This window comes from Harpia harpyja, chromosome 10 (genome assembly GCF_026419915.1).
Source record: "Harpia harpyja isolate bHarHar1 chromosome 10, bHarHar1 primary haplotype, whole genome shotgun sequence".
NCBI classification, from domain to species: Eukaryota; Metazoa; Chordata; class Aves; order Accipitriformes; family Accipitridae; genus Harpia; species Harpia harpyja.
Window position 1 is genome coordinate 39,634,979 of NC_068949.1, and position 14,650 is coordinate 39,649,628.

Sequence of the window (14,650 nt, forward strand, 5' to 3'; positions counted from 1 at the left end):
TTTCCTCCTGCCCTCAAATCTTCTGTGTTTTTCTGATCACTCAGCAAACCCATAATGGTGTAGAAAGCTACCAAGTATTTCACTTACATATACCTTCTTCAATGGTGGGCAAACACTAGAACATCTTCCACCCCTCTTAAAAGTGACCTAATCCCCAGGAATCAAGGCATTTTAAGAACTACCTATTTTTTTATGTTAATCCATTCCTTTAACATGTTGGGATTTGGGGGCTGGTTGGTTGGGTTTTGCTTGATAATAAATTTCACATGTAGAGAAAAGATATTTAGCCTGGGGCTGCTGGTTACTTTACCACTTCTATTTAAGTCCTTGGAAAGCAGATCTGGACTAAACCCACGAATCAGATTTAAACTTCATAAGACTGGGTGAATACACAGGAGCATTGACAGCATCCCAAGCAGATTGTTTGTATAATGCACTGGGAGAAGGTTTTACCCAAAAAAGTTGAATGCTAATGTGCAGAATAAGCTGCTGTCTGAGCTGAAGTCACTGACAGCCACCACTAAGGATGCAAAGTGAAGATGTGATTTTTAAACCCTGGATCTCTAATCTTGGGTGGCTCATACTGGGCTGAAGGGAGATGTCTCTGCATGAAAATTAGTAGCCTGAAATTCAAGCACCTTTCCTTAAAATATGGGGGGGAGGAGGTAAATCTTCTCAGTAAATGATTGAAAGACAGCTTTTCAATGCACAGTTGCCTTTATCCAATAATTTAGTGACTTTGGGGTCTGGGCAGTCTGGCTTTTAATCCCCACTTCTGAAGTTTGACCTGTCTTTTATGTCCTCACTCTATCCCTAGTCAGCAGCATTTACAGGTGGGTAGTGCCATTTTAAACTGTTTTGTGGGAAAACATATTTCTGCATTTAGCAATAAAGGAAGACTATTATGAACTATGAAAGCATGCAGATGTTGCCAGACCCTGTGTACAGCTTTTTTGGAGTGAGAAGTGTTTGGAACAGTGCTTTCCACAATGCCTTAAAAATAAAGAAACCCATCTTTTTGTAACTACAGCAAAACATAAGTCTTCAAAAGCTTCCCTGCACTTTGTTGGTGATGTCATTAGAACTTTGTTTGACCGGTGGTGATTTGCATTTCATCTGTCCTCAGTCTGTGGCAATTTTCCAAGAGGAGGTACTATCAAAACAATTTAGAATTGGCTGTGACAACTGACAATTGCATGGGTGGTACAAAAGGCTTTTACAAATAAACGTTATTTTATACAACAGACATGAATACATGTTTTAATGAAGAAGTGATTCACAATGATAATATTATTGACTTGTTAAGATTAAACAGGTCTGCCATATGCTGTGTCTAGTGCTTCAGATGGTTTGAAATTTATTTTTAATTTTTTTTAAGTTATTAATATTAACAACAGATGTTGAATTTTAAAAGGATCCAATAATTGAGAGGAAACCATTTCAAAGCTGAGTGTTGAAGGTTTTGTCTTCTTAATGATTCGAGTCTTCTTAATTTGAAATACTTTGTATATAGTGACTCGGAAAGTAATTTCTAATTGGTGATGTAGCTCATAGCTAACTCTTGCACATGATATTTGGATTATTTTCACCTTACTTCCTCCAGAGCTGGATCCAGTTACTGAGGAGTAGGTTGGTTGAACACTTGCCTCAGAATCCCATCCCCAGCTTTTCAATTATTTTTATAAAAAACCCCTTTCACAAGTGCATCCACCCTCAACCCACCCATCTCTGGACCATACACTAATGGCTCTGCATACGTGGACCTCACGCTAATGGTTCATGCGTACGCCTGGCTTGCCCCTGTTCAAGCTCACCGTAGGGCTGAGGTATGGGAGGAAAGATGCAATAAAGCCAATACACTGAACTGGCATGCTGCAAGTGAGGGACCACACTCACAAGAAGACTTGAGTAACTCCTACATTCCTACAGAAACACAGCCTCTGAGCGGCTATAGATTTAGCCTTTGGATAGTTATTTTTTGCTTGAAGTCCAAAAATATTCTTCTTTTTTCTTTTTTTCCATTTCTTGCCCTGCCTCCACAAGCCCAAGACAGGCTTGTTTTACAATACAGTCCATTGCTTCACCTTCCCACTCCCAAACGCAGCTGGTCGCGCAAACTTGCGCTGTGACCCATGGCAACCTGTGACAGCGCGTCACAGCTACCATGTTGTTTGGCTGTCACCTTTTCACTAGAGCGTTGGCCTGGCTCGTCGTGGGTGTGATGGGGTAACTGAACACAACTCCCCGTGGCTGAGAAACCGTAGACAAGTCCGACAACACCTCGTGCTGCCCGGCCTCACAGGAGCACCAGCTGCCTCCAGCTGAGCCCATCACTTTGTTGGTGATGTTGCTGGGGGGATCCTGAGCTGCGTAGGAGCGATCCTCAGCACCCCACACATCACCAGGCTCTCACAGACCGCGGTGCTAAAACCCCTCCTGCTGCCGTCAGCCACAGACTGCCTTTCCAGTATGTTATCTGGAAACCAAGAACTGTGCTCAGCAGGGGAGGCAGATCTCATCGCTATGCTGGAAAGCAGCGAGCTTCTCTTTGCAGTCCTGCTAGCTGCTGCTGAAACATCTCCAGCGCCTAATGGAAATGTAGGAATTGTAGGAAATGTAGATGTAGGGATTAAAGCCATCATCTCCTTTTGTATGTTCCCTGCAGAGAAAAAAACACAAGGAAATTACAATGTAATGGTGATAATTAACATAAACAAGATGCAAAGAATGGAGAGCCCAGTCAGCTGTAAATAGATAGCAATGATCCCAAATTGATTTCCAACGGGCTGGAGACACAAAGCAGGGAGCTCCTGAGTGCATGTTTTATTATTTATATCAATTACTAGCTTCATTAACTTAGTTTGACAAAGCAGGCTGTAGGAAGGGAAAGTAAACAACAACAACAGGCAAGAAAGTCAACCCTATCAGCTTCTTGGCAAAGAGAGTAGATTTTAGATCCTAAAGGGACGTAACTCCCAATGAGATGTATTTGATCTTCATGCCCTTAACCCCTCACTTCTTGCCCTGTAGGGAGGCAGCCTGGCCATCTCGTAACTAGTTCTGAACCATTTACACCATGCCCCATGTAATCCTGGGTGGGTCCCTAAAGGAGAGAGCACTTAGATGTCTTTTCCTTCCCTGGGGAGCACCAAGAAAATGCTAGTATTCTTCCTAATTTCAGATAGCTACTAGGATTTCAACATCCTTGAGGCTCCTGCTTTTACTGACTAGTTGATCAATGGTTCAAAAGTCTGGGGGAGGCCTGGGAGAGCAGGGAACAGAGAAACATATACAGAATTTGATCGAAATCAGCCTGGGGAAAGCCTGTCCCATCTGGTTATATCAGTACACGGTACAAAGGTACTTGAAACCTGCTCTTGAAACAGGGAGTATGATAACGATTTCTGGAGGAAAGGTCCCATTAATATGGGCAGGGTACCTCTGATGCATCTGCAGTTGCTCTCTGGGACTTTCAGTACAGCAAACCTGTGTCGATGTGGAGGGAAATCAGGTACAAAGGACCAGAGTTAACAATGATTTTGACCGAGAATGAGGTCACTAGCATGGGGAGGGATATTTACTTGATGCAACCACAAAAGCCAGTGTTCCAAGTGGTAGGCAGGCCAGGTTTGCTCCTGCACAGCAAATGGTTAGGTGCAGAGGCTGTGTGTCAGGCACAACTGGCTATTTCTGCTTGCAGAAAGAAGTTTAAGAGCGAAGAGGGTGATCTCCATTTTAGAAAGCCTCCCTGATTTCTGTATGCTTTCTATGAGGCAGAAATGTTTGCTTTGACCCTTGCTTTGACCTATTCTCCAAGGGAAGCAGGAGGAATGCAACTATTTTTCTGAGAAAAGAAAAAGATAGTGGGCAGTGAGAGGGGAGGGCTGGAGGTAAAAATTTGTATTATATTTCTTCATACAGAAGTGGCAAAGACAGCAGTGACTTTACCACCAGCGCATTGTTTCTCTCTCTGCCCTCTTCTCATCTGGTGGGCAGATTGATGGATGCATTGTACAGTTCTGTCCAATTTGGCTTTTTTTTTTTCCCAGCTGCAGGTGTACCATTTTCAGCTTATATCTGTACCCTGCATAATCTTAGACATCTAATTATAACTCACTGTTGACACCTCAACAAGCAAGATTTGCTCAATTAAAACTGTACAGAGCATCTGTTGTTCAGCTGCTATGAAAAATACCAGCTTTTCCCAGTCTATCTATCAGCTGGGAAGAACTCACCATGTTCCTGTGAGTAATAGCCTTATGGCAGGATCTGCTTTAGCCCATCCCAGATAAACTGCCATTCCCCAAATATGATACAAATACAGCTCTTTCTTACAGTTTGCTTCATCCAAGTACAAGGAAAATTTATTTAAAGCAATGCTTTGCACAAACAAGTTAGTCTTTGGTGGCTGCTCTGAGCTGCCATTTTCAAGGTTGGGGAGACACCAACTCTGCCTGACCCTAACTAACTGAGGTTTGATTAACTGTTGTTTTTCTTTGGCTGCTTGATTTCAGATTTAGTGACCTTTGTTCACTATCTAGTCTGTTTTTAATTTCCTGATCAAATACTGATTTACTTTTTTATGTGTTTCATAAGTACATTGCCTTTTAATACCAATCCCACATTTGACCATAGGGAGCAGCTTATGTTTGATCAAGCATTTCTGCATCTGTAAACATTGGAAATACAGTGTATTTGCTAGAATGATGCTCTGTGAGTCCTTCCAACAGCTATGCAGAATAATTTCAAATTGTGAAGCTGTGATTCCTGCTATCTAAATCTGTGCACTTCACTTTAAGTGAAGATATCTCACTCTCCCCTGCCTTTCCCCATCAACTCCTTCTATATCTCTATTAATCTTTCATATCATTTAAGATATGCAGAGCCTTCTGAGCTGTAAAGGCTTGGCCCCAGTGAAATCTCCCAGATTATTTTTACAATGAGTAAGTGGGGTCCTAAGTGGGCCCTCCATTTCCAAAGCCCAAGACTCACCATGCTCTGATAACCCACTTGCTGGCTAATGCAGTTGACATCTACCTGAAAACACCACCACAGAGCATGTGTACAAACTCCATAGTACATCTAGAAGTGTTTACAAGAGACTGTCCTTCAGGAACAGTCTGAGAAGCCATCATAAATAGCATGATTTTGCTGCTCTAAAATGCAGAACACCTGTTTCTACCTGCTAAAAGTCTCGCGGTACATTTAAACAACTGGAATGAAATCCCAGCAGATGAGGAGCATAGAGCATTCTGCCATACCTCAGCTCAGATGCAAATCCTGCTCCATCCCTGCAGAGCAGCTGTCTGGCAGTGTGCGAGTCTTGGATTTGAATGTAAGCAAGCAAGAAACAACAACTAAAACCCTTACAGGGAAAGTTAATATGTTCATCAAGTTTTGAACTGGGCTACTTTATAAAATCAAAGCATGCAATGATTTCTTAAATTATAATTAAAAATTATACCACCAAAAATACCGTAGTGATGATCGCTGGTCCCTCAGAGAGCCACGGCAGTTCCCCAGAGAGGGGTGGAGATTAGCAAATGCATTTCACATGACAGCTTTTAATATAATTATTTGCATAACTGGATTAAAGAAGTGCACCAACGTGCCTTTAAATCTTATTATTGTTTATTACTCTGGATATCAGAGAAAACAGTAATTACTTTGAGCAGAGATTCTTGGGGCTCGATTCAGAGATGGGGCTGAGCAAATACGGCTGCGCCTCGGTCCCCGCCAGCCTGCGGCACCCCCAACCCTGCTGCTCGGGGCCGGACCTCCTTTGTGCACCGTGCAGGGAAAAACCTGTAAAAACGGCCTTGCAGGACCACTGAGGTGGGCCAAGGGGGCTGCTGAGGAGAGAGAAGAGCTTCAGGAGCCCACGCTGGGGAATGCAGATCATTTCACAGCACATCTGCAAAACCTAGTAGGGCCTGAAGCAAAGGGGCAGGCTCTGAGCTTTCTAGTGCAAATGCAAGTCCTGACAGATTCAAGGCAGGTACAGGTTAAACCAGCACTTAAGCCAGGGTACCAGCTGTGCTGGGCACTCCTGAGGACCTCCTTGAGATGCCAGACCTTGGCATTGCTGTAACGGCAGCTCCAGAGGCTGCTGGTAGCGAGATGTTCCCAGTGCGTCCCTCACTGTGGGAACAATATATGCACTCAACAGCCCTTCGTTACTGTCTCAAGGAAAGAAAGAAAAAAAAAAAAGAGAGCGAGCGATCCCTCTTGTTTGCCTTGTGCAGCTCTCTGCAGCAGCCATCTGCAGTCACTAACATTCAAGAGAACATTAATAAGCCAAACTGCAGTGCCGGCAAATGAGAGGAAAAACATGATATATAAGAAGGAAATGATCCCAGGCCTGCTGTGTTAACAAGAGTCTTCCCAGTTACTCCACTGGGCTTTGGATCACTCCAGATTACAGTCCTGTCTGTATTTAGTGCATGAGATGATTGTAAACATTATGGGCCATCTCAATGCTAATTAACCTTTACAAACTGACAAATTAACAGCTTGAAGTAACATAATTCCATACAAGAAAAATCTCTAAAAATCAGGATTCTGTCGTTATTTAAAGCTGCTTTTTGCAGCGTTGTTTCAGTGCTCTCTTGGTGTCCTACTCTCTGTTCTCTTCAAAAGAGCCCTGAAACAAAAGCTGAAAAGCTTATAAAATTTGGTTGGTTTGTTTGGAAGGGATTTTTTTTGCCTTTTCAAAATCACCAGTTATTCCAGTAACTTGCCATATTGAGCTTGAAGGAAAAACAATTTCCTAAAATTCAGCAAAAGCAAAACAGGCTTTAATAGGTCATTCAAATCTTTAAATCAAGGTAAGCAAGGCAGATAGATACACTTAATCACACAGTGAACGCAAGTCATGCCGACTTTCAAAGGACCTCCTTGATTCAGTGTCTCTGTAATCAATTTCTAATATCCAGTTCCTCATTACTAGCAGCAGAACAGCTTGAAATTCTAAGGAAATTTGTGAAAAGGGATTTCAAATGTTTTTGCAATGCTTTTCCCAGTGTGTGCATATGCATCTGTGTATTTTTTTAACCAGATTAAGCTTACTGAATGCTGATGAGCAAAATGATATTTACAGTTTCACAGTAGGAGTACATTTACAAACTAGAGAAACCATCCTTTCTTTCTTCCCTCTCCCCCCTTGTCTATTTGCATTGCCTCGCAGCGCATATGTTTCTGGCCTTGTGCAGTTGTGGTCGAATATATGCCCTTGCAGACCATGGCCAAAACTGCCCCTGGATTGCACTGCTTCTCCAGCTGATCTCAGCTCGGTATGAGGCAGTTCCTCATGCCATCCTAGATTCTGGCTGAGCAGGCTGGAAGAAACCTTTTCAGAAACAATGTCTGCTTTCAGAACTTTGTCCCACATACTTATCTATTATCTATCATCTCAGTTATTTTCAGTTCAGGGAGGAAGAAACTAGAAACCATTAGGTTGATTATAGCTTCTAACTCCATCATTTGATTGAAAGGTGAATGTCAAAGGAAATTGTTTCTTCCCAAAAGACTCCTTCAAAAGAGAGCACTTGCCACTCTGCTCCGTTTGACAGGTCTTTCTTTGACCGGTCACACAGTGTTCATACATGGCTCTATGTCAGCAGCCCCTTCCATCCACTGTCTTTTAACAGACACCTCCAGAAGTGCTCCTGAAGACAGTATCGAAGTCTCTGGCTGTCTCTGGAGATCAAAGCTGATGGCAGCATTGCCACACATCAGAATCGGTTTCTCAAGGAATGAGTGGAAAGCATCTCAGCACTGACAAGGCTATGGTGACGTCCACTCCTGTGGCTGGGAATGCAGCTGACTTGCAGTAGGGTCAGCAAATTGGGGTTACGTGAGACAATGGCAAGAACACAATTCAATGTCGGTAAAGTGGTGGTATGTCTTAATGTCCTCCTATTTGGATGATTTTCCACCACGTATTATGTCTCCAGTCTGTCCATCCTTGATGACAGCATCAGCAAATCCACCAAACAGGCTGTTGCGCACACTGCATTGCAGTTGCACCTCACAGAAATAACATCACTCCGGTTTTATTTCCCCTCTCGCAATACTGCACCTCACCTTGCTACATGCTGTGCTGCAGGTTCACGAGACACGGGAGCTTTGAGATTGCATGATGATGCTGGGTTCAAAAAACATGAAGCACAGATTCCTGCCCAATGTGGTTGGTCACAGCGGGCGGGTGAGCAGCCCTGCTGCAAAGGCTACCACTCCATCCACTTGGCCAGTGGCAAGAAGATGGCAGTGAGGGGGGAAACCATGCAGGGCAGACACAGCACATCCCACCCAGGGAGGCTCGGAGCAGCTCCTACCAACCTGGTTTCCTACCCACAGCTGAGACAGCTGCTCAGGAAGGGCATTTCAGAGAGCCTTAGGCTATTCTTCAGCATGGCCCTAACCCAAGAGGACTACAGGAACGTTGTTAGTCCTCCACCCTGGATCCTGGGCTAAGGACTGGACTCCGGGTAGATATGCAGATTTAATTTTTACCCAATCCAAGGCACTTCCTCACTGAGATATTTAGGTCTCATATTCATCCTTCCTTCTCCCTGTCCCCAAATCCCATGTCTGTACTATTAGCAATATCCAAAAAAGATAGGAGGGATCCCTGCAGTTACATAAGGGTATCTCATCGTGCTAACACCTCCTTGGCCCCTAACTCCTGTCAAAGAGGTAAAGACATTTTGGGGATGTGATGTCTGCTCCTCCTTCTCCAGTAGGAGCGGAGGTGCTGGGGAAGCTATGCATGGGACTTGTGTTGTTATAACTGAGCCCTGAGGACAAACGTCAGGAACCAGGACTGATTAAAAATGGAAATGACTTACAGTGTTACCATACAAAGGAGGTGCACTCCCACCAGCTCTCGTTTACAGCACCACACTGGCCATAATGCAGTTTGTAGTGGGTCCAATTTTTTTCTTTCTCCAAGCAAACATTTTCTTCAGCTCCCCCCTGAAGCTGTCATGGAGCCAGGCGTAGAGGAAGGCATTGGTACAAGCAGACATCATTGCGAACCAGTGGCAGAGCAGCTGGATGAAGTTGAAGTACTGCTTGTCAATCAAGCTGATGTCTATGTCCTTTATCATGTTGAAGATGTGCAGAGGCAGCCAACAGACTCCAAAGGCTGCCACCACTAAGACTAACAAGCGAAAAGTCTTTCTCCTCCTTGCTCGGTCCCACTCAGCTTGGCCCTGGGTGACGTTGCCTGGGACCACACGGTTTTTCAGCTTGACAGAGATTCTCAGGTAGGACAGGGAGATGACAGCCAAAGGCAGCACGTAGGTGATGATGAGAGTGCTGTAGGCATAAGCTAAGCGATCTCTTTTCATGTGGAACCAAAACTCCTCGCAAATGGAGAAGTCCAGTTCTGGGAACTCTGCATGGTAAGTGTGGACCAAGGCTGGGGCAGCCAAGGTACAGCTCAGCAGCCAAATAGCAGCCAGGATATAAGCACAAATAGGGATGGTGAGCCTCCTGCGGAATGGGTACACCATGGCATAATACCTATCCACAGCTATGACGGTCAAGGTAAAGACGGACACAAACACAGTGACGGGTTGCATCAGAAAAACAAAGTAGCACATGAAACGCCCGTACACCCATCCTCTGGGCTCGAAGGCATACGCGAGTGTCAGGGGAACACAGGTTGCACACATAAGCATATCTGAGAAAGCCAGATTGCCTACCAGAAAGTTGGTGACATTGTGCATTTTTTTTGTCTTACAGATGACATAAATGAGAAGGTAATTCCCAATGACACCAATAAAAACCACTAGTGAGTAGCAGGGGATGATGAGTGGCTTGAAGGTCTGAACAAACTGGAGCCCTGAGAATAAATTGCTTGCATTGCTGTGAATTGCAGAGAGGAAGCTTTGGGAGGTTAAATTGTCCGAATTCATCATTTCCCTCCTTTTGTCGTCTGCCGTCAGCTGAGTGAAGTAGTTACCACTGCACTACTCCTGCACTCAATCAGTGTGGATAATGAATGGATTACCGGCTGTCCAGCGGTTACCACATGGATAGTAAACAAGCATCCGTAAAAGCAAAAGGCAAAGTTGTAATCCTTGAGAGGCAGCTTTCAGCAATTCCTAAGAAAAATCAAATACAAGCAATTTCCATTAAAGTCCTCCTGTATTTACTATTACATCTAGGTTTTGACAGCATGCCACTTAATAAACATTTAATGCAGTGAGTACTTACTGCTGTGGTTTTTTTAATCCCATATGATTTTCCTGTGGATGCCAAGAAGTGCCCTAGATATCTGTCTGCTGCAAATCCAGGAGCGTGTGTGTGTGTGTGTGTCAGAGAGAGAGAGAGAATATATGAGTGAGAAAGAGGGTGATGCGCATTTACAAGCTAAGTGGAGATCAGTGTTTTTAAACAGTCTTCACTACTAGGTCATGACAGATTTGTGTATAAGCTTTTATCCCTATTGGCTGTCCTGGGTATTACGTTGCTCTTTGCGTGTTCCTTACTAATAGTAATTAGTTCTTGAATATGCTTTCAAAAATCCCCTTCTCCTTCCACTGCATCTATAATTGCCCCTCACAGCTAAAAATCAATTTACATTCATTAACACTAGCCTGCACAGTATCTAATCCAATATTCACTTTGCCACAGTCCTCAGAGTGTCCAGAAAAGCTACCTGTGAATTTGCTGCTATAATGTGGCTGTAAAATAGAATTTTAATAACGTGCTGAAGCCAAGTAAATGTTGATGCCACTAGAGGGACTCAGCTACGTACCCGGTGAATGAAGTTAGGATTAGAAATGTGCATTTAGCATATAGCACAAAGGACCTTATCTTATTTAAATTTATTTTCTAACGGTGGTACAATGTTTGCTCACCCATTGTGAGTATTTTCAGTGGGGTTTACACATTTTTAAAAGTAAACACATGGGAGCATCTCAAAGGAAATATTAGCACCCAACTAGCTTAGCTATAAAGGTTCACCTGCAGTGAACTACAGCAAACTGTTTCTAATACTGCAGCTTCCCCCAAAAATTTGGGTTGTATCTTCATTCCTGCAGTATGTTTGCAGTCATTAACCTTTTCTGTACCAGACAACAAGGGCTAAACAGTCTGTACAACAGTACATACTTGTTCTATGTGGTTCAGAAACTAGAAAGTGAAAAATCAGGATAAGTGCTTAGAGAACACATGTTTAAGCAGACGTCCCCATCCAGCTCTTGCCTATTGCCCTAATTCTCCCCTAACTCTCCTCCATGTCAACCACTTCTGGGACCAGGTTCTCAGCTGGTGAAAAACAGTGAAACTCCACTGCATCCATTTATACCAGCTAGGGAGCTTAAAAAATAACAACTTCTGAATACTTCAGAGCAGAGAACATTGCTAGGTTTTGCAAGGCACTCAGAAGATTTAGGCACAAATTCAATGGACAGTTTATGTCCTAACATCTCACACTACCCTAAGGAAATATTAACCCATTATTTTCTAAGAGGCTATGGGCAGGCCCACATCCTTCTTTTGATTTTATGTAACTTGACATAAACAAAAAGTTTAAATAGATTTCATTTGTGTGATAATCCTTTCCCAGAAGCTAATCTTGTGTAGTCCTTGTTCAGACCAGAGCCATTCTCCCACAACTGCTTATGACAGATGGGCATTTCAAACATAGTAAGTGCTGACTCTGTGCTGCTGCATTTCTGGTTAGATTATGCTATGGACTGGAATACGGCTATAATTCCAGCCCGAGGGGAGAACAACCATGTAGCTGCATTGCTCAGGAGTGCCGTCCTTCACTTCATGGATGTAGTAACCTACCCATGACCCATATGAAAAAATGGGATGTTATATCCCACTTCAGAGTCCAATCTCACCTCTCTGAGCTGGATGGGACCCAGACGAATATAGAACCTATTTATCTCTACATACCCAAATCCAGACAAGGAGAGGCACCTGAGGGTAGAGGTTGCAAAGAGGCAAGGAAAAAGGGAATTCCTACTGCTTTCACCACCCAGTGCAACCGTACTATTTGGTTATAAGCAGCATGCTGCAAAAGTAATTCCTAAAATGCATAAATGCAGTTGTTTCACCTAATGTTGGAGAAAAGTAAGGTCTGATTTAAAACCTACTGAAGTAGGATTTCAGTAGGCTTTGGATGTGGTCTCTAGTAGAAGCCAAAACACATAGAAAAATGAACAGGGGGCATACGTAAATGGCCTTCATACTGCCCACATCCTACTGGAATTATAAGGCTTACGCTAGGAAAGAAGCCTCACGATAATTATCAGTGCATACATAATAATTGAAAAATCACATTTTTAACGAAGTGATTTTTCTGTTTTGTTCCCAAGAGCTGCAGAGTAGATCCAATAAACATCCTCATTGTATTCCTATGAGAAAAAGGTTTATACTTTGCTGTGTGAGAATAAAAATCAAACAAAATACCATCAAAAGTAGCCTTCAAGGTCACCTAAATGCTCAGTCACAAAAACCTGTAAGTAACCTTAGAGGTTCTTTTATTTCAGGCTGCACCAAGCAATCTTCCTGCATTTTCTCTTAACTTTAAATGTATTTTCTTCACCTCTAAAACCAGTAACCAGTACCATCTTCTATTTGAAAGCTCCCACCCTATTTCTGTTAGTGACTTTATGTTTGGTTTGGCTTCAGGCAGAAAATTTCTTCAGTTCAACTGTACTGTACAGCCAAGACCTGGAAAGATAATATTTAATAGGGGCTTGAATAGAAAAAGTATTTCAACATTTTACCCACCCAAAACCCCCTTTCCTCCTCTTAAAACTGCAAATATTAATCTGGTTTAGAATTTCCTAGGCTAGATGACAAAGTCCTTCCCTAACTGAGTATAAGTCTACTTCACACACAAAATTTTCTAATTAAAAAAGAAAAGGTCACAGAAACTGCATTACTGTCAGATTAGAACTGTTTTGATATTCCAAGTGTATAAGGGTGCCACACATAGGAATGCTGATTAGTGTCTAATTGAAACCCTGGTCTTCCTTGAGTCAATGGAAAATGTTATATCTAGAGCCAGACCAACACCTCAAAGAAACATTTCGCAGCTGAACTTTCATGATCTCTTGTGCTAACCTGTCCACATCTGTACAGACATTTTGAGTACAAACATTGTAAGCTGCTATGTGACTTTCAGAAAGTGGTAAACCTCTTAAAGCACTCACGCTGTTCCTTACGTGCATGTCTAATCATCCCTGTAGTTCCTAACTATAAAAGCATGATCTAGGAATGAGATCTGATCCTAGCAGCTATACTTGCAAAGTACAGTACTTGCAACAGTATTTCTTAAGCTGGCAGGCCCTCTCTTCTATTATTTAGGCTTTGCAGTTTCTTCTGTCATTAAAGTCTCACAGTTTCAGGTGTTAGTTTTCTGTGTTCTTTTTCTGTAAAACACAACCTTATTTGCTTCACAGAACTCCTTTAAAAAGTCTTTCACATTCTTCCGGGAATGTTCTGTGCAGAGCAGATCAGGTAGTTCTTGCAGACCCTACAATAAAAATAGACGCTCTGCCTATTTTGAATGAAGTAGAGCTGGGGGTTCCTTTAGCAAATTCCCCTTTTGACCAACCAAGGAACAAGGTTGCATATCACACAACAATCTCAAGACAGGTCAGCCTGTCCCCCCTTCTGTCATTTAATCATATAAATGCATCCTGCCTGCCCCTGCTGTGGACTGAGACATCACAGTCTCTAAACTCTAAAAACCATGTCTACAACTAAGGGTTTTCTTTGGTTGGCTTGGAGTTTTTTGGTTGGTGTTGTTGCTTTTCTGAAATTCAAGGTACCAAACTTTGATAAACTCAGAATTCAGCTTAAAATAATTCATTAAAGCTGAAGAGGAGGCTTGAGTTTAAGTCAAAACATGCTTGAGGTTGCACGTTAACTATAGAATAGGGGCTCTACTCTTCTCTGTATGCACAAAATTCTTAGTCTGCTGAGCAAAGTGAGATGAGAAAAGTGAGCTGGTTCCTTAGATGACAAAGATCTTGTGCTAAAATAAAGGTAACAGTGTAAAAAGTGAGGGAAAATACAAGTGGCTTCCTGGGAATGAAGGTGCTGGATCACAACTACCACAAAAAGGCAAAAGCCAAATGTAGAAGTGAATCAACTCATACTGTCAGGAGCTAGCTAATCCCCACTGCCAGGTTCTGCAAGAACTGGTACATGGAACTGTCGGGTGAGAAATAAGGGCTTTTCCTATCTTTATGGCACAGGAACACAACCCTGTGACTGAAGAAAAGCAAATGGGCCGCCTGTCCTTAAGAATAGGAAAGGAGGGGATGTGATGAGGAAGTGTAGGCCATTTAGTCCGACAGCAGTTCTACAATAGTTTTTAGACCAGATTTAAGGACAGAGGAAGGAGAGAGAGAGAGGAGACAGAATGGAACACCAAAGGAAGCTTTTGTCAAATGAACCTTCCATCTATGTGTTATTAAACTGCTTTTTCTCAACGTAGGATATGTAGTAGTTCTTCTCAGTTTCAGTTTGCATAACACAGTTGATGTGGTAGGATATGAGAAACCATCATCTATACCAGAATCCTAAGAACTGTGAGGTAGGCAAAGAACAGCAACATTTATGAAGGAATTAGATCAGAAGACAGCAACTATTCACGCTGCTCAAGAACCTT

The 14,650-nt window shown here is 42.7% G+C and overlaps 1 protein-coding gene across 2 annotated transcripts; it reads right to left on the reverse strand.

Moving 5' to 3' along the window:
* Positions 1 to 1,281: 1,281 nt before the first annotated feature.
* Positions 1,282 to 10,578, reverse strand: PRLHR (prolactin releasing hormone receptor). Of its 2 annotated transcripts, XM_052798742.1 has the most exons (3): positions 10,225 to 10,576; positions 8,850 to 10,112; positions 1,282 to 2,659 (listed from the first exon to the last, which is right to left on the reverse strand). In XM_052798742.1, the coding sequence occupies exon 2, from the start codon at positions 9,924 to 9,926 to the stop codon at positions 8,892 to 8,894; it is 1,035 nt and encodes a 344-aa protein (XP_052654702.1). In that variant the 5' UTR covers positions 9,927 to 10,112; positions 10,225 to 10,576; the 3' UTR covers positions 1,282 to 2,659; positions 8,850 to 8,891. The 2 variants fall into 2 exon arrangements, with proteins under 2 accessions (XP_052654702.1, XP_052654703.1); XM_052798743.1 differs by lacking the exon at positions 1,282 to 2,659 and having other exon boundaries at positions 6,617 to 10,112; positions 10,225 to 10,578.
* Positions 10,579 to 14,650: the final 4,072 nt, after the last annotated feature.